The following is a 17445-nucleotide window of genomic DNA, read 5'->3' as shown; positions in this document are numbered from 1 at the left end:
CTTCTAGGTCTAGTCCATGTCAAATCCCACACTCTGTACCTGGCTGCCTTCTTGCCCTTCAGCAGCGACCTTGGGGGCCATAGCAGACTGATGGCACCATTGGCCCTGATCCTTCTCACGTGGATTCTTCTCACACTCCTTCTCCATGCCCTTTCCACATGACTTCGCATTTCCTCTCACTGAAGAGGCAGGGCATGACACCTGGAGATCTAAGGGGCGGCCCAGCTGAGCTCCGCCTAAGCTGCTGACCCACAGACTCATGAGCTGAAAAAATGTTTACCATTATTTTGTGGTGGTTTTTTAGGCAACATTCTCGTGGCACTAGATAAATGAAACAGTAGCAACCCCAAAAACTGAATGGAGCAGAGCCACCCCACCACCAAGGCCATTGGGTTCCAATGTGAACAAGCAGTAAGCTTTTACTGTGCCGTCGCAGTGAGACTTCAGGGTTTGCTTATTACTGCAGCAGAGCCGATCCCTCCTAACTAATCCACAACGACACAGATCATAGGCCCCCTCCTTGCTCCAGTGCCTGAGAGACCTGAGCAGAGGGGAGACCGTAGATAAATTGAATTGCAGGGACAGCAACTAGCCTATAGCTTGTGGAGAAGAAACACTAGCCCATCTTCCAGAAGCCGAGGTGCTGGTAAAGGGCCAGGGCAGAATACTGCAGTGTGCTGGTGCTCAGGACCACCTCGCTGTAGCCCTGGTGCCACACAGACTCAGACAGTCCTGACCAGGGCTTTTACTTATCACCTGACAACGGTGCTCCAGGGCCACACGTAGGTGAAGCAGCTGCAACTGCTCATTCCACAGGGTGGGCTTCTGAATGGGCAGCACTTCCACCATGCCCACCACCTACCCCTCAGACTCAACCACCCAGAAGCAGGAGCCACTCTCACTGAAGTAGGATTTGGTGATGTCAGACGTGTCTGTGTGCAAAGACATGACCTCAAACTGGATCCAGGGGTGTTCGGCAAGAAACCTCAGGGCAACAAGGAGGGTGAGGCTGGCCATGAAGTCCAGGACCCAGGAGCGAGAGACTAGGAATAGGGCAAGGGGCCTCCGCAAGCAAGAGCAGAAGGGTTCAGGGCAGCTTTAGGATGTTGTGGAAGGTGGTGGGAAGGTGCTCGGTTATCACCTTGGAGAACAAACCCACGACCCATTTGCGATAATTTTCCTGGTATTTGTGGATTTGATAAGGAGCCATGGAAGACTTCTGTGTCTGGATCTCAAAGTTCAAGAGAGAGGTAGGAGTCCCTGTATGACTTCCTGGCAGCCCTGGGGGAGAGAGAAGAAGCCATGTGAGTGGCTTATCTTCCCATCCCCCAGAACCGGGGATGACCCTGCTCAAGGATGTGTCTTTCTGCTTCTACCCAAGACGAAATAGGCCACAACCACTGGGAGAAGATGTAGAGTCAGCAAAAAGGTCTGCATTTGATCCTGTCTCCATGCATGATTATGCATGTTACATAATCTTCTCCAAGAACCTGCCTTCTGAAGTTGTTTAGAGGATTTAATAAAATAACATATACAAATCTCTGGTTATGAAGTACCCTCCCCTCTCCCTCTTTCCCCTTTCCCTGGCTCTCTCAGCTTCTGCATACATTGGGGTGGCACCATGCAGCAGCCAAGCATGTGTCCCTCTCCCAGGGACCATACACTGCAGTAGTCCTGTGTTTCCAAGTACAAGTTTCAACAAAGGCTTCTTCCCACTTGTTTGTAAATTTTCAGGCTGTTGAGGTGGCATAAGATCCAAACACCAAAAATAGACCAGCCTTGAGAGCCAGAGGAGGGTCCAGAGCTCCAGACCACACCTAAGAACACTGTCCTTCCACCCATAGCCTCTCACCTGCTACCACAAGAGCCTTGAGTGCCCAGGGCAGCCGCTGCCCTCAGCCTCCACCTGGCATCCAGGAGAGACTGCAAGGGCACGCTCCACTTCCAGGTCCTGGATGGCACCTCATTGGCCAGCTCCTGGATATTTGTTCATCATAAATCCCAGGCTCAAGTAGCTGGGCTACAATGGAGAAGGGAGTCCATTCTGCACTCCCTGATCACTGGGGAATTAGCCTGGAGGGGTACGCAGAGTCTGGAACAGCTCAGGAATCCTTGCCCTTGTGGATGGCCTACACCCCACACCATGGCAGTTCACCCAGCACCTTGGTGCTCTCTGATGTCCACCCTCAGCCTGTGCACACAGCTGCTATGACCCTGGGGAATTTGCCCCTCACCCTGTGCTCTGTCATCACAGACCAGAGTCCAAGTGCCCTGGCTCAGCACACAAGGTGCTTCACAGCTGGATGAGGGCAGCAGGGACCTGGCCATGCAGGGCCTATCATCCAGGTTAGGAAGTTTGGACTCTATTCTAAGAACACCAGGAGGCCATTGCTATGCTTTTAGCTGGGGAGTAACATAACCAGAGGTAGGGGTGGGGTGTGTGGTGTGTGTCTATTACTCTGGCTACATGTGGAAAATGGATTGGAAGAGCCAGGAATGGAAGCATATATCCCCCTGCCCCCAGAGGCTAGCACAGCAGTCGAGGCAAAAGAAGGGCCTCCAGATACAGATATGCAGGCTGCTCACTGTAAAAGAGCACCTCGCCCAAGAAGGCTAGTGGGAACTAAAATCCATAAGCCCTGGCACAGAGCTGAGCCTGACCAAAGGAAAAGGCACCTTTTTCTTATTTGCTCAAAGGTGTCGCTGCTCATTGAACTGTGTTCCCAATAGGTTGTGTCTTTGTGAAGGGGGTGCCTTGTTCTATGTTCACAAAGGAGCCATCTAGGCTAGCAGGGGTCCTACGAGAGAAAGCAGTGACTTGGACCGGAGTTGGGCCATGGGTGTGACCTGGTCCACTTGGAGGTGCACTTTGGGGGCAGAAATGGCAGGAGTTGATGATCTGAGGATAAAGAAGTGGTCAGAGATGACAGCCAGATTTCTGGCAAGAGCATCTAGGAAGACGCTGGAGAGAGACCAGACTTGGAGAGACAGATCATGACCACCCCAAAGGTGCCATCCTGGCAGCTGGAATCCAGGGCTGGTGATGGAGATTGCTGAGTCTCCAGATCTTTGGCATGCAAAAAGGCCACAAGGGTTTAACTAACATGAAGGGAGGGTAGTGAGCCATGGGTATGTTACATTGTTTTCAGTACATTTTAATATTTTTTAAATGTTAAGCAAAACTTGAAGTAAGAATCAAAAGGGAATAGAAGGCTCCAAAATACAGCTAAGTATCCCTAATGAGTCTATCTAATAATAACTAGTCAGAAACCTAATAGACAAGCTGAGGGGCCAGAGGTCCTTGATCTGTCCCTGCCCTCTCTTTCCTGTATTCTCACCAGCTTCTGTGGCTTCCTCAACACCCAATGGCCTTGGTTTACATTCAAGCTTTTCAACCTTCCTCATAGCCATGAATAATGAGGAGGATTTATTGACATGAAAAATAATTGTCAAAATATAGCACCAAGCTATAAAGGTTATAAAACAGTATGTTTTCATTCATTTTTGGAAAAATATAACAAAAGTAATTTATACACATAAGCATGCAGAGAAAAGTCTGAATGGTTACACGAAACATTGGCAGCATTTGTCTCTGGACAGAGGAATTATGGGTAATTCTCTGTGTAAGAAATGAAGTCTGGAAGTCTCAGCACATTCCAGACTCTTGGCCCTGCATGCAGACGATGAAACTGAGGCTTGGGAATCTACCTGTCTGCCTCAGCCAACTTCTTCTTTATGTTATTTTAAATTTATTTTATTGAAGTATAGTTGATTTACAATGTGTTAATTTCTGCTGTGCAGCAAAGTGATTCAGTTATACATATATGTACATTCTTTTCCAGATTTTTTTCTATTATGGTTTATCATAGAATACTGTATACAGTTCCCTGTGCTATACATTAGGACTTTGTTGTTTATCCATCCTATATATAATAGTTTGCATCTGCCCATCCCAAACTCCCAATCCATCCCTCCTCCACACCCCCTCCCCCTTAGCAACCACAAGTCTGTTCTCTATGTCTGTGAGTCTGTTTCTGTTTCATAGATGAGTTCATTTGTGTCATATTTTAGATTCCACATATAAGTGATATCATATGGTGTTTGTCTTTCTCTTTCTGACTTCACTTAGCATGATAATCTCTAGGTCCATCCATGTTGCTGCAAATGTGCCTCAGCCAACTCTTTTTTTTTTAATATTTATTTATTTTTGGCTGCATCGGGTCTTAGTTGCAGCACGTGGGATCTTTTGTTGCAGCGCACCGGCTTCTCTCAGTTGTGGTGCACAGGCTCAGTAGTTGTGGCGCAGACTTAGTTGCCCCACGGCATGTGGGATCTTAGTTCCCCGACCAGGGATCGAACCCTTGTCCCCTGCAATGGAAGGTGGATTCTTAACCACTGGACCACCAGGGAAGTTCCCTCAGCCAACTCTTAAGAGTCTAAAGAGACCCAGCTAAGATTGTGAACTCCTAAAGGTAAGGCAGGTGTGTTATTTTATTCTATGATTTTAATTAACCATTTAAATGTGTACAATTCAGTGGCATTTAGTACATTCACAATATTGTGTAACTACCACCTCTATCTAGTTCCAAAGCATTTTCTTTACCCCAAAAGGAGACCTGTTAGTCAGTAGGTAGTCACTCCCTATTTCCACCGCTCCCGAGCCCCTGGAAACCACTAACCTGCTTTCTGTCTCTATGGATTTACCTATTCTTGATGTTTCATTTAAATGGAAACACGTAATATGTGAACTTTTAAGTTCAGCCTCTTTCACTTTTGTTCTCAAAGCTTACCCATGTCCTAGCATGTATCAGTTCTTCATTGCTTTTCATGGCTGAATAATGTTGCATGGTATGGATAGACCACATCTGTTCATCCAGTCATCCATTGATGGACACTTGAATTGTTTCTACCTTTTGGCTATTGTGAATAGTGCTGCTATGAACATTCTGCACAAGTGGTTGTTTCAACCACTGTTTTCCATTCCTTTGGTATATACCTAGGAGTGGAATTGCCGGGTCATATGGTAAGTCTGTTTTAACGTTTTGAGGAGCTGCCAAACTGTTGTCCAGAGTTTTCCTTTCCTGCCAGCAGTGAGTCTTATTTGGTTTTAATCTGCCTCAGCACTATGCAGGTACATACAGGGAAGGAGAGACAGCTGTTATTCACTGAGATATTAGATGCCTGGCACTGTGAGAAAGCACTTTTCCTATGCTGTACTATTTGATATTGGCAGCAACCTAAGAGCTAAGGTTGATATTGTTTCCATTTTACAAATGGGAAACCGAAGCCCACAAGCCTGAGATACCCAACCCACAACCCCATAGAAAATGGCAGGGTGGGACCCAAGCCTTGGCAGCTCTGACTTGAAGGCCTGAACAGTTTGCTTTTCCAGTACCACATGCTGACCCCAACAGGCAGCTGTCTGACAAGTGAATTATTAAGTAGTGTAAAGCACTGTATTCCAGGAGAACCAGCTCTGTCCGCTGGGATGCAAGATTCACCTACAAGCCTCATGACGCCCCTATCACCAGCGGTCAGACCATACTTGAACAAATTCCAATACGTGACTAAGGCTCTGTTCTTTCTTCAAGATCCAGTTTAGTGCTACCTTCTCCATCAAGACTTCTGACCCCTCCCAAGCAGACGGATCTTGTATCTGCTCCCTCTTTGAAGCCTTTGCACTTCTCATTAAGCACTTATATCACTGTTAATTTGTTACTTGCTTAACAAGTAACTGTTAACTTATTACAAACAGTTACAAGTAACTGGATAAATTATTTTATTTTTATATTGCCTATAGGAGCCTGATTATAATAGGTAATTATATTTTTGAAATCACTGTTATTCCCAGAGTTGTGGGACTTGAGAGCAGCATGTCAATGAAATCCCATGCTTGCATTTATGAAGAACATTTGCCTAATAGACCAGCTTAGTCCAGAAATGGGCCAATGAAATGGAAGGTAGACAAGAGTCATAGTGTTTTAGAAGCCTCAGAAAGAGAAGGAAAATGACCTGGAAAGAACATCATCTCCCCTGATCTCTCATCGGGGCTCCCAATAACCTAGCCTCAGGTCAATGCCCTGGTCTCCCACTGAGAACTCATAACTTAGTGAGAATGAGAGGAAATAACAGCAAATTATTTCAAGGGGAAAGAAAGTGGACTAATAGGTCCTTGGCAGGATGTTCAGAAATCCTAGAACAATGATTCAGCTCTACAGAAATGTTTCTAATCTAACCTAACCTTTTAACAAATTTAGCAAAAGGGAGATGGTATCAGCACTCAAATTAGGATAACTGGAGCTGATCTTACAGATATAGATCACCAGAGGTCCTAGTTATGAAGGTGTGGATGGGTAGAGGGGAACCAGACGTGTTATTGCTCAGAGGCCTGAAGTGAGGCGGAGGGAGAGGTGACAGGAACCTGACCCAGGAGTTGAGTAGCGCAGACCGCCCTAAGAGGTTCAGGGCCAAAGCCAGCCTAGGGGTCCTTGCAGGGAGGGGCCAGAAGAATAAATACCCTGGCCTCATTCTCCTGCTAGCCTCCCCCCTTCACACACACTGGCCAAACCCAAGTAGAAGCCATGGGGAAGGGAGGACTTCTTGCTGGGTACATGGTAAGTCAGCCTCCAGGGCAGAGAGAAGAGTGGAGAAAGATGAAGGGTGACCTGGAGGGAACAATGGGACACTACTGGCACAGAGGATATGAAAACAAGAACAGGCAAATTTGATGAATACAAACTTTGCTCATTGCACCCAATCAACCTAGAGAGCTGTGCTTTACTCAATATTGTAACATGGAGTACAGATGGCACGTCAGTCAGCAAAACAAAGCCAGGAGCAGAGAAGCAGCTGCAACCCCAGCACAGGTTCCAGAGCAGAGGAATTGACTACTGTAGTTTGCAGACAAGTGGAAAGGTCATCAAGGGGAAAAGCAGAATGAGAATGGCAGCAGGAGGCCTGAAATAACCTGTGAGCCATGAGGCTCCTTCTAAAAAGAAGGTGCAGGGCTTGGGAGCAGTTCTTGTAGTTCTTCTGAGTGTGTGGTGGGGAGGGGAATAGGGGATTAAAGACCATTTCACTGTAGTTACAGCCTTAGTTGTTCCCAAGACTGGGGAGATGGGGAGCAACAATGATTGCCTGGGTAACAGAGCCCCCTTCCCTCACCTTATCCCAGAGACAGCTGGCTTTTTACTTTAATATGTAACCCTTGACTAGGGGGCCAGATAAGGGTGTCCTACCAAACTGCATCCCTTCTCTGCCAGCACCAAAGTCCCTATAATTACAGCTTGCTTTTGCTGGGGAGCCTTTAGGCTCTGAAGCAACCTGGTTAATTTAGGAACAAAGAACGTTGTTCCTAAATTGCATCAATTATTTTAGAGAAAAAGCTTGTGGAGCTTACGTTACCTTCTTTCCCAGGAAATGGCATTACTTTTTCTTTTTTCTTCTTCAGCCAAAGGCTCACAAAGAGTTGAAAACATTATAAATAGTTACAGAAATAACTATTTATAACACTTTCAAAACACTTCTTCATAACAAACTAATAAACAGTTCAACTTCACCAGTAGTCTGACAACTCAAAATGGTGAAAGTGTTGAAAAGTTAAAAGGCATTGTTGGCGACTCTGCTGAGACTGGCACTCTTGTGCCAATTACAAGTGCAAAATGGCACCTTTCTGGTATTAAAAAATTCATATCCTCTTCCCTAATAACTCCACTTCAGGGAAGCTATCCTAAAGAAAGAGATGTGTACAGAGATTTATTTGCAAAAGCGAAATGAAAAATTGAAAGCAATGTCATTGTATAAAAATAGAATTACATATGTGATGTTTCACATTGATTAAAACATGTTTGAGAGTGATGGCACAGGAAGAAGCAGTGTGATGGAGTCATTAGGAGCATAGAATCAGGGGTCACTCAGATAGATCTGAGTTTTAATTTTGACCACAAGCACTTTGAGCTTTACGGCAGCTTTGACTCCCTAAGCTTCAGGGGAAAAGATGCCTTCATAATGGAGAGGTCTGGCAGGGGGTGGGGACCACCTTAATGAAGTGACCAAACTGTATCACCAATGATGAGGCCAACTGACATGCTGTGCCTCCCAACAATACACAACTGGAAGGACACAAAATCTATCTACTATCATTCCCCCAAATTTTTAAACTGACTCGAATCATGAACAAACTCATTCTGAAATTCTGGAACACATCTAGGGTACTCGTCAAAGAATGTCAACATCACTTAAAAAAAAAAAAAGAAAGAAAGAAAGATTGTTCTATGGGACTTCCCTGGCGGTCCAGTGCTTAAGACTTTTCCTTCCAATGCAAGGGGTGCAGATCTGATCCCTGGTCGGGAAGCTAAGATCCCACATGCCTTGTGGCCAAAAAACCAAAACATAAAACACAAGCAATGCTGTAACAAATTCAATAAAGACCTTAAAAATGGTCCACATCAGGACTTCCCTGGTGGCACAGTGGTTAAGACTCTGTGATCCCAATGCAGGGGGCCCAGGTTTGATCCCTGGTCAGGGAACTAGATCCCACAGGCATGCTGCAACTAAGGAGCCTGTGTGCCACAACTAAGGAGCCCACCAGCTGCAACTAAGACCCGGCACAACCAAATTAAATAAATATTTAAAAAAATAAAAATACTTATGAATAAATATTTATAAAAAATGGTCCACATCAAAAAAAATCTTTAAAAAAAAGATTGTTTTAGATTAAAGGAGACTAAGAGACATAACAACTAAACACAATGTAGGGTGAAGTGCCATAAGGTCTGCAATTTACTTTCAAATATTTCAGAAAAGCAAACAAATGTAGCAAAATGTTAACAAATAGTGAAATCACATGAAAGTCACATGGATGTTCATTGTATTATTTTCAGTTGTTCTGTAGGTTTGAAACCTTTTGAAATAGAGCTCAGAGACTAAATTTGCTTCCTTGAAGGTGGTAAAATCTCTTAGGGTTGTAGAGAGGACTATATGAGGCAGTGCATATAAAGAGCTTAGCGCAGCACATGCAAGAAACGCTAACGATGTGCTTTGGTACCTTATTATTTATGACCACAATGGAAATATATGTTTGTCCCCTAAGGATTTCTACCTCTCCATTCTCTATCATGGTGCAGGATCGCACTCCCCCACCCCTTTTGATGTTGGCATGGCCATGTGACTGGACAGTGAAACATGAGATAAGCGATATCTGTCACTTCCACATGGGAGCTTTAAGAGCCACCATGTAACTCACAGCATAACTTCCAGCTGTGCAGTGACCCACAGAGCACATGCTGACATAAAGCCTTTGGCTGACTGGATTCCTGAGTCACTGCAATGAGTCTTCCTACTGATTCACAGTGGCTATGTGGAGTGAGCAAGACAATCTTTTGTCGTATGAAACCAATGAGCTTTAGGGACCCTAAATTACAGCCTAATCTAACCTAGGAGTCCAGAAACTACTGCCCTCTGGTCAAATCTTGCCCATCACTTATTTTTGTAAATAAAGTTTTACTGGGATACAGCTGTGTGTATCATTATATACTGTCTGTGGATGCTTCAGCACTACAACAGCAGGAGCTGAGTAGGTGCAACAGACACCATATGGCCTGTAGAACTGAAAATACGTACTACCTTGTCCTTAACAGAAAAGTTTGCTGACCCCTAACCTACTCTATCTTGACTGACACAATCATATTTTAAGACAAAATAGAAAACAAACAAAAAAAAAACCAAAGCATTTATAAAACATGACTTTTAGCTGTAAAACCTCGGGCAAGTTATTTATTACTTCTACAACCTTTTAGTTGCCTTTGTGTAAAATGAGAGTATTAACAGTATCTACCTCATATGATGCTGTGATAATTAAATGAATTCTTGCATGTAAAAACTTGGAACCAGGAGGCTTGGAACAGCAATGCTGGAGTAGCCAGAAGGAAGTGCAGGAATATGAGCTGAGGGATATAAAGTCATGAAAACAAGAACTCAGTACATTGTAGACACCCGATAAATGTTAGCAATTATTCCACTTACATAAAAATAAAATATATTTGAACAGAAACAGAAGACTAGAAGGCAGTAACAAATAACAGTAACCATGGTTATCTTTTAAAATATTAAGAGATAGGATCAGGAATGGTTTTATTTTTTTTCCTTTGTTACCACTCCATGCTTTAAATTTTTCTACAACAAACATAATAGATTTTACAATCCGGGAAAAATAATGAATGGTTTTTATAATTGCTGAAAATTTTTAATATTTCTGTCATTTCACAAAACATCTTTTGTTGACATCCTACAAATGATACCATCCAATAATGTCCCAATGCTTTCTTCTTGCGTAGATAGTTTATATATCTGTAAAAATAAAAGACAGATTATGACATGCTGACATATTCATGTACTACTAATTTTCCTTACACGAGCATGTATATGTGAATTAATTTATTACGCAATTATTGGGATAATGGTGTAAAATCACAATGTGATTAAAGTATGGAAAATAGATGACAGTTCACCACTTACATCAAAAGTTTCAATTGCAGTTATGGTGATAACTCTCTAAACATAGAAATACATTTGTACCAGTTTTAAAAGCATACATCTAGACATTAACTTCATACTACATTGTGTAAGATATAGATATTTAAATGTACTGTGTAAGGTATAGATATTTAAAATTATCTATTCTTTTAAAAAGAATGCATTGGGCTTCCCTGGTGGCACAGTGGTTAAGAATCCGCCTGCCAATGCAGGAGACACGGGTTCGAGCCCTGGCCCGGGAAGATCCCACATGCTGCCCGTGAGCCACAACTACTAAAGCCTGTGCTCTAGAGCCCACGAGCCACAACTACTGAGCCCGTGTGCCACAACTACTGAAGCCCGCGTGCCTAGAGCCCGTGCTCGGCAACAAGAGAAGCCACCACAATGAGAAGCCTGCGCACTGCAACGAAGAGTAGCCCCCGCTTGCCGCAACTAGAGAAAGCCCGTGCGCAGCAATGAAGACCCAACGTAGCCACAAATAAATAAATAAAATTATATATATAAAAAAAGAATGCATCAACTAAGTTTTTAATTATGTTACATAAACCTGCATTTCCAATTCTTTGCATCTATAATTATTTTTAAAGTAACTTTTAATTATATTAACCTTTCTTAAAAGTTAAAAATATATATAGAAGCATTGGTGTTCAGTAAGCAAACAGTATTATTCCACATCTATCATGCTCTTTCTAAAAATACAGGCTTACAAACCTTTTTGACTTCCGTAATATTTGTTATTTCAGGGAGATTTTTGAGAGAAACTTGATGACCTTCTACCTGAGATATTAGGTATTCTTGATTTATTTGTTTTTCTCCCTCTTCAATACAAGCAATCAGAACTGAAGTGTCATTTGCTGAGATACCAAATTTTTTCAAGGCCTCTGAAATCTAAGGGGGAAAAAAAAGACAATAAAACCAGTAGTTTCAACATCTGAAATCTCTCCCCATTTGTGCTCTTTCCTGGTCAGATTCTTATTTTTCATATCCTAATGGTTTTCTCTGTCTACAGTTTTTCAACAATCCCTTCCTAATATCTACCAGCTCTGCCTCTTGAGTACTCCCTGCTCAAAGCTGCACTTCATTCCCATAGAGTCAAGCCTGGACTTGGCATGGCGCACAAACACCCACTCCCCCTGGACCTAAGTGACCCTCTAGCCATGCACTCCTGCCCTCTAGCCAGTCGGGACTGTTTGGGGCTCCCGTCATTTCATACTTTTTTGCCTGGGCTCACACTTTGCCCTCTGCCTGGAGTGCCCTCATCTTTCAAGGTCCAGTTCAAATGTCACTCCCCTTGCACTTTCCTCCTTACAGAATGAATTGCTTCTTTGTTCCCACAGATTTGCATTATTATTCCCATTATATCAATTATCTTAGGGCATTTGGACTTTGTCTTGTTCATCTGCCTTCCTCAGAAACATATTTGTTTCTTCTGCCCCTACAGCTGGAACAGACACAAGCTCAACAGATGTTTATGAATTGTACAGTCTCCTGAGTTATTTCAGTGATCTCAAAGAAACAATAGTAACCCAGTAATTTTCCCCCAGGTACTGGGGAATTCTATCACCACACATTTTATAAACTTTTCAAACGTCTGTATTTTGAACTATGCCATGGGTTTCCTAACTTTTCTCTTGATGTCAGCACTTGATTGTGTTGTTAATAGTAGCAGTAATACTAAAACTTTGTCAGCAAAATTACATTTTTTTTCAAATGTGCCCCTGGTAGAATATTTTAAACTCAACAACTTTGATTTCTATCAGTATCTCAAACCACAAACTCTTCCTATGCACTGGGTGTGTGAGCATGTGTTAAAGGGCTGTTCTAGGTCCCAGGCAGACTTCTGGTGTATGGAAAAGACATGGGTTCTATCCTCAGAGAGTTTATGGGGAGAACGAAAGATACACATGATAACACACAAATATCCATGCCTAATTTTTATCATTAGATTTAAATATCACTTAGAGTGATCTTCCTGACTCTCTATGGTCAGGAAGGACAAATAAAACTATCCTCACTTAATTTAGCTAAACTTTAGTTTACTCATATGTGAAGTGACTCCAAAGCTTATTTGTCTAGTAAGAGGCAATACTAAACCTCAACTCTCTGTCCAGCATTCTTTCTTCACTATTATTTTTGTTTGTTACTAACAACAGTCTCCAACCCAACAATAAGTACAAAGGCTACCATGACAAGGTCAAAAGATATAAAGTAAGTAAATTCCATATTAATTACATTGTTATTTGGGGAAAGATTGAAAATAATTTCAGTAGATAGAGTTCTTGTCTTCATTTTTCCCAGTTTGTAGAGGTGAACTGCTTTGTTTGCTGCCACAAGTATCTGAAATGGATCGACAATCTACCAAAGAGAACAAAAAGAATTACGTACAGAGAATCTGGAGTACTCTGAAGACATATGCCCTATATCATGGTAACTCCAGTGTCAGGCTGTTTTACTTCATCACAATTCTTACGGACTACATTTTCAAAATTTTCAAAATCTCAAGGGCCTACGGTGTTTAGAAAATCACAGAATTTTACAGCTGCAAGCAACTTAGGTAAATAGTAAAAAGTTTTAAAACAACACTTATTGCGGGCTATTATTATGGGAAAGGCCATATTCTCAACATTTTACCTTCATTTTCTATACTTCTCAAAACGACCCTATGATATCTGTATCATTATTCACATGCAATAGATGAGGAAACCAAGGCAAAGGATGAGTTGGAATTCCAGTTCTGTCACTTACCACCGAGGGAACCTGGGCAAATTCCTTAGTGTTTTATCTGTAGAAGCAGATAATCACCATACTTACTTCACAGGGTTGTTATGAAGATTAAGTGAGTTCGCGGTATATGTAAAGAACTTAGAACAATGCCAGGAACCAAATTAGCACTATATAAAGGTTGGCTACCACTTGCTCAAAGTCATAATAAATGGCACATCTGGGATTTAAGTCCTGCTGATTCTACCACTATGCAATGTCTCCTTTACAGAGATTTTCTAGTTCAGAAGAGAAGATGGAGATCCGGGCATCTGCCATCACATCAGAGCTAGACCACCTTTCACATCTCCAAGGGCAGGCCCTGGCACTTCGGCTTCTATTCACTGTTAAATTCAAGGCTGGCCAAATCTGATTCCACTCTACAGCTTGGACAAGAACTTTTTACCTGAAGATAGCAGTTTTAGGCTAACCTATAACGTCATGAAAAATCATCATATTCTTAAACTCCCCATATAGTTCACTCATTCCCACGAGTACTTACCACTGTAGGATTTATTAATGAGCCGTCAATGGCACCTTCCATGGCCTTTTTCCTCAAGTCTCCAGCATTTTCTACATCTTTAAATAACAGAAGGGTCACCCTGTATTCGGGAAATAGGTCCAGCTGATGTGTTAACTGCATTTCATCGATAAGCAAGATTCTATTGCACAAGACCAAAAGACCAAAAGTTTACAACGGTAAGTCACTAACAAACAAATATCCTTACTAACAATTAAATATATTAAAGTAACTTGAATAATGAGATGTAGAACTGTTAAACTAGAAAAATCCACCCCAAAACATTTGGCATTCTCATGAGACACTGTCTTCCTAACCCTGCTGAGCTGTTTCTAGCTTCCTTTACCATTCCTGGGAAAGGATCAAGGTTGACACCTGGCCCCCTGGCTGTGCAGATAAGGCAGGCTCTGATGCATGGAAGAAGGGCAGCTTCCCAACAGACAACTAGGAGCAGAAAACTAAAAATTGTTTAGACCACAGGTTAATTATAGCATTAAGGAAAACTCACTCTAACTTGGTCTTTTTAGCTTTCTGATCTCACCATTTGTTTATATTTTAGCAGAACCTAGACACAAATATAAAGAAAATAATCTTATAGAAGAAAGTATGACACAACTCAAAGATATTCATTTCACACATGGGAATTTAGCCACGAGGGTACAATTCTTAAATGATAATACTGACCCTTTATAGACGTAAATTTAACAAGGACAGAAAATACAAATAACTGGAAAGACATAATCTATCTTTGAAATGGAAAAACTAAGCACTGCAAAAATCTGATCTTTAAAACAATTTCAATTAAAGTCCCAATGAGATATTTGGGTGAGGCAATTTTATAGGTTCATTTTATCCTTTTACCTACGTTCCATTGCTAACATTTTTCTTAAGGAATAAATTGGCAATCTGAAGATTTATGTAATAAGATGTCCTTCTCATCATCATAAGAGTAAAAAGTTGAAAACCTACCTAACTAGTAACAGGGGATTGGTTTTTACAAAATAACCACTAAAAACTAGTCTTGAAGAGTAGTTAAGGATGTGTAAATATAGCAATAAATAACATTAAGTACTTCACATCTGATTGGAAAACAAAACACAAAATGTGACATAAATTGTGGGGTTTTTTAAAAGGTACACAAAAAGAAAAAATATTGAAAGAAAAATACAACAAAAACTTATCCTTGACTTGCTGGAATTACATCTGATCTTTTCTGTTACAATCAGGAAAGAATAAAATTTGTGAATAATGTCCTAGCACACAGCAGTTCAACCTTTATTATCATGATAACGTCCAATGGAAAAAAAAAAATAGATACAGACAGAATGTATACCCAATTATACAAAAGGATGCACTCAGAAAGCAAAAACATAAAGGAAGCACACCAAAGTACGGCCATCTTGGATAGCAGAATTGCAGGTAATTTTTACTGTTTTCTATAAAAAATATTTTTGTGTGTATGTTCTGAATTTTCTGCAGTGTGCACACAAAATATAATGAGTACATATAACCAGGGAGGAAAAAACTTTTTGTGGTTTTTTTTTTACACTAGGGGAAAAAGGTCCCCTAGCAAACGTCAAATTGGTTTGTTTTGTTTTATATAATTCACTCAGGTCAGAAACTTCGAATCATCGTTGGATACTAACCTCTCACTCAAATCCCATATCTAATCCAAAAGTCTTGTCAATTTTTAATTATCAACTCGACAGCTCCAATTCTCTCCTATACCCACTGCCACCACCGTAGGCCACCATCTCTCATCTACATCTGTGACCTCCTAGAAGTGGTCGCCTCACCATTCCTGCCCTCCTATCATCCAACCTCCACCCACGGGCGTTCCAAACTCTATGATCTGAACCCTTCCTCCCTCTTCGGCTTCCTAGCGCACCCCTCCCCTGATCGCGCTCATTCCGCCACCGCCGCACTTGACTTCTCAGCTTCAATTCACCAAGATCCCGCCCCCACGCGCCCTCTAGGACAGGCAGTTCCCCTGATGCAATCCTCCCTCCCTTCAACTCGCCGGTAAGAGCCCATTTACCAGCGCGCCCAGAACCCAGGACTAGCTCCATATTCTACGAGCTCCTCTGTCACAACTTTGATGAGTCGCGGCCTTATCAGGATGATGTATCGTCAGCTGACACATCAGGGAGAGACTAAGCAGATCATTGCCGGGCTGCATCCTAGGGCCGGGCCTCGGGAGGCGCTCGATAAACGAGGAAGCCGAGGATCACACCTGTTGTCTAAAAAACGGGTGCCGGGACTGCGTCTTCCGTTCCCGCCCGGCCAGCTCTTGCTCGGCGAGGACTCACCGTCGCGTCCCTGTTCGTCTCGTAAGATCTTCCCCACGGAAACAAAGCCCTGAACTTCCGGAAGATCGCCCTCAGCTGCGCCCCTTCTCCGCCCTCCCGGCACACCCTTCTTCCCCGGCTTGAATCGCATCAGCGGACGCGAAGGAGAGCCGGGGCTCCGTCCACCACTTCCGGCGAGGGAGGAGGCGAGACTCCTCCGGCAGGGCTGGAAGCTGGGGGGATCTGTGTGGGGCTCCGTCCGGTCCTTAAGCACCTTGACCTTGGACGAGACGTCCTCAGTTTCCTCCTGTGCAAAGAAAAGTATTGGCTCCAATGAGCTCTACGTACGTCTCCGCTGCTCGAGATTCAACAGTTCTTTTTCGAGGCAGGCGGGATTCAGTTTGCTTCTTGTTCTGGGTACGCTCACTGGGGAAGGATCTCCTGGAGCCGAACGCAGTCGGTGACCTACCTGAGGTACTTCAGAGAGAGGTGACAGTACGTTAATGGAGTCAACCTCTTCATTCAGCAGGCTCACAGATTTGACTTGTCATCCTTAAATGTATCAGCCTCTAAAAGAGGAGGTAATCCGCTGAATAGGCTGCAGGGAATTATTTTCCATGTTTTTTATGCTTGGGGCTCATGTTGGTCAATACTTTTCTTTAAACAAAAAGACAGGTAAATAAAAAATAGGGTGGATATATGCTATGGAGAAAAAACCAGAGGAAATGAGGTAATGTCAGGCCGTGGGTATTACTATTTTAAATAGGATGGTTAAGAAAGATCTCACCAAAAAGGGCCATTTGAACAGTGACTGGAGGAGGTCTGGAAGCAAGTTCTGTGTGTATTTGAAGAGCAGCATTCCAGGCAACAAAGAGTGTTCAAAGGCTGAGACAGATATGGCCTTAGCCTATTTAAGAAAGAGCAAAGAACCTTGTGGCTTGAGCACAGTGGGAATATATATGAAAAAAAAAATTGTTCTGACAGAAGACTGGTATCCAGATTATGTGAAGAACTCCAACTCAAAAATTATGAGACAACCTAATTAAGAATAGGAGACATTTTTGAACACACTTCACAAAAGATATATGAAAGGCCAATAAAAACTTGAAAAAATGCTCAACATCATTATTCATCAGGGAAATACAAATTAGAAACATAATGAGATACTACTACATACCCGTAAGATGACTAAAATTTAAAAGACCTTAAAATTTTTAAATACCAAGTGTTGTCAGACATGCAGAACTAGAACCCTCACATGTTGCTAGTCCGAGTATAAAATAGTATAACCACTTTGGAGAAGAGTTTGGCAGTTTCTTAAAAAATTAAATGTGTTCTTACCAT

General features: G+C 42.4%; 2 protein-coding genes across 4 annotated transcripts; both read right to left on the bottom strand.

Annotated features, from left to right (window-relative positions):
- Positions 1-616: 616 nt before the first annotated feature.
- On the bottom strand, positions 617-1210 carry NAT8 (N-acetyltransferase 8 (putative)). Its single transcript, XM_029231602.1, is given in 3 exon segments — positions 617-714; positions 717-1059; positions 1061-1210. Coding segments are annotated over 3 exon segments (591 nt in total).
- Positions 1211-10221: 9011 nt separating this feature from the next.
- Positions 10222-16143, bottom strand: TPRKB (TP53RK binding protein). 3 transcript variants are annotated; one of them, XM_029231411.1, is made up of 5 exons: positions 16123-16143; positions 13796-13955; positions 12766-12888; positions 11245-11421; positions 10222-10347 (listed from the first exon to the last, which is right to left on the bottom strand). In XM_029231411.1, exons 2-5 carry the CDS (start codon positions 13934-13936, stop codon positions 10261-10263), a joined length of 528 nt encoding a protein of 175 aa, XP_029087244.1. In that variant the 5' UTR covers positions 13937-13955; positions 16123-16143; the 3' UTR covers positions 10222-10260. The 3 variants fall into 3 exon arrangements, with proteins under 3 accessions (XP_029087244.1, XP_029087242.1, XP_029087243.1); XM_029231409.1 differs by having other exon boundaries at positions 16047-16142; XM_029231410.1 differs by lacking the exon at positions 16123-16143 and adding an exon at positions 15852-16119.
- Between the last annotated feature and the right edge of the window lie 1302 nt (positions 16144-17445).

The sequence above is a fragment of the Monodon monoceros genome, unplaced genomic scaffold (genome assembly GCF_005190385.1).
Source record: "Monodon monoceros isolate NGI ecotype Baffin Bay Population unplaced genomic scaffold, NGI_Narwhal_1 Super_Scaffold_19, whole genome shotgun sequence".
Taxonomy (NCBI): Eukaryota; Metazoa; Chordata; class Mammalia; order Artiodactyla; family Monodontidae; genus Monodon; species Monodon monoceros.
This window is presented reverse-complemented; position numbering and strand designations above follow the sequence as displayed.

Excerpts from the sequence above, each read along its gene's own strand:
- TPRKB (XM_029231411.1), bottom strand. The coding sequence starts at position 13,936 with ATGCAGTTAACACATCAGCTGGACCTATTTCCCGAATACAGGGTGACC. Across the intron at positions 12,889-13,795 it reads CATTAATAAATCCTACAGTG|ATTGTCGATCCATTTCAGAT; the intron begins GTAAGTACTCGT and ends TCTCTTTGGTAG. Across the intron at positions 11,422-12,765 it reads ATCTTTCCCCAAATAACAAT|ATTTCAGAGGCCTTGAAAAA; the intron begins GTAATTAATATG and ends TTTCCCCCTTAG.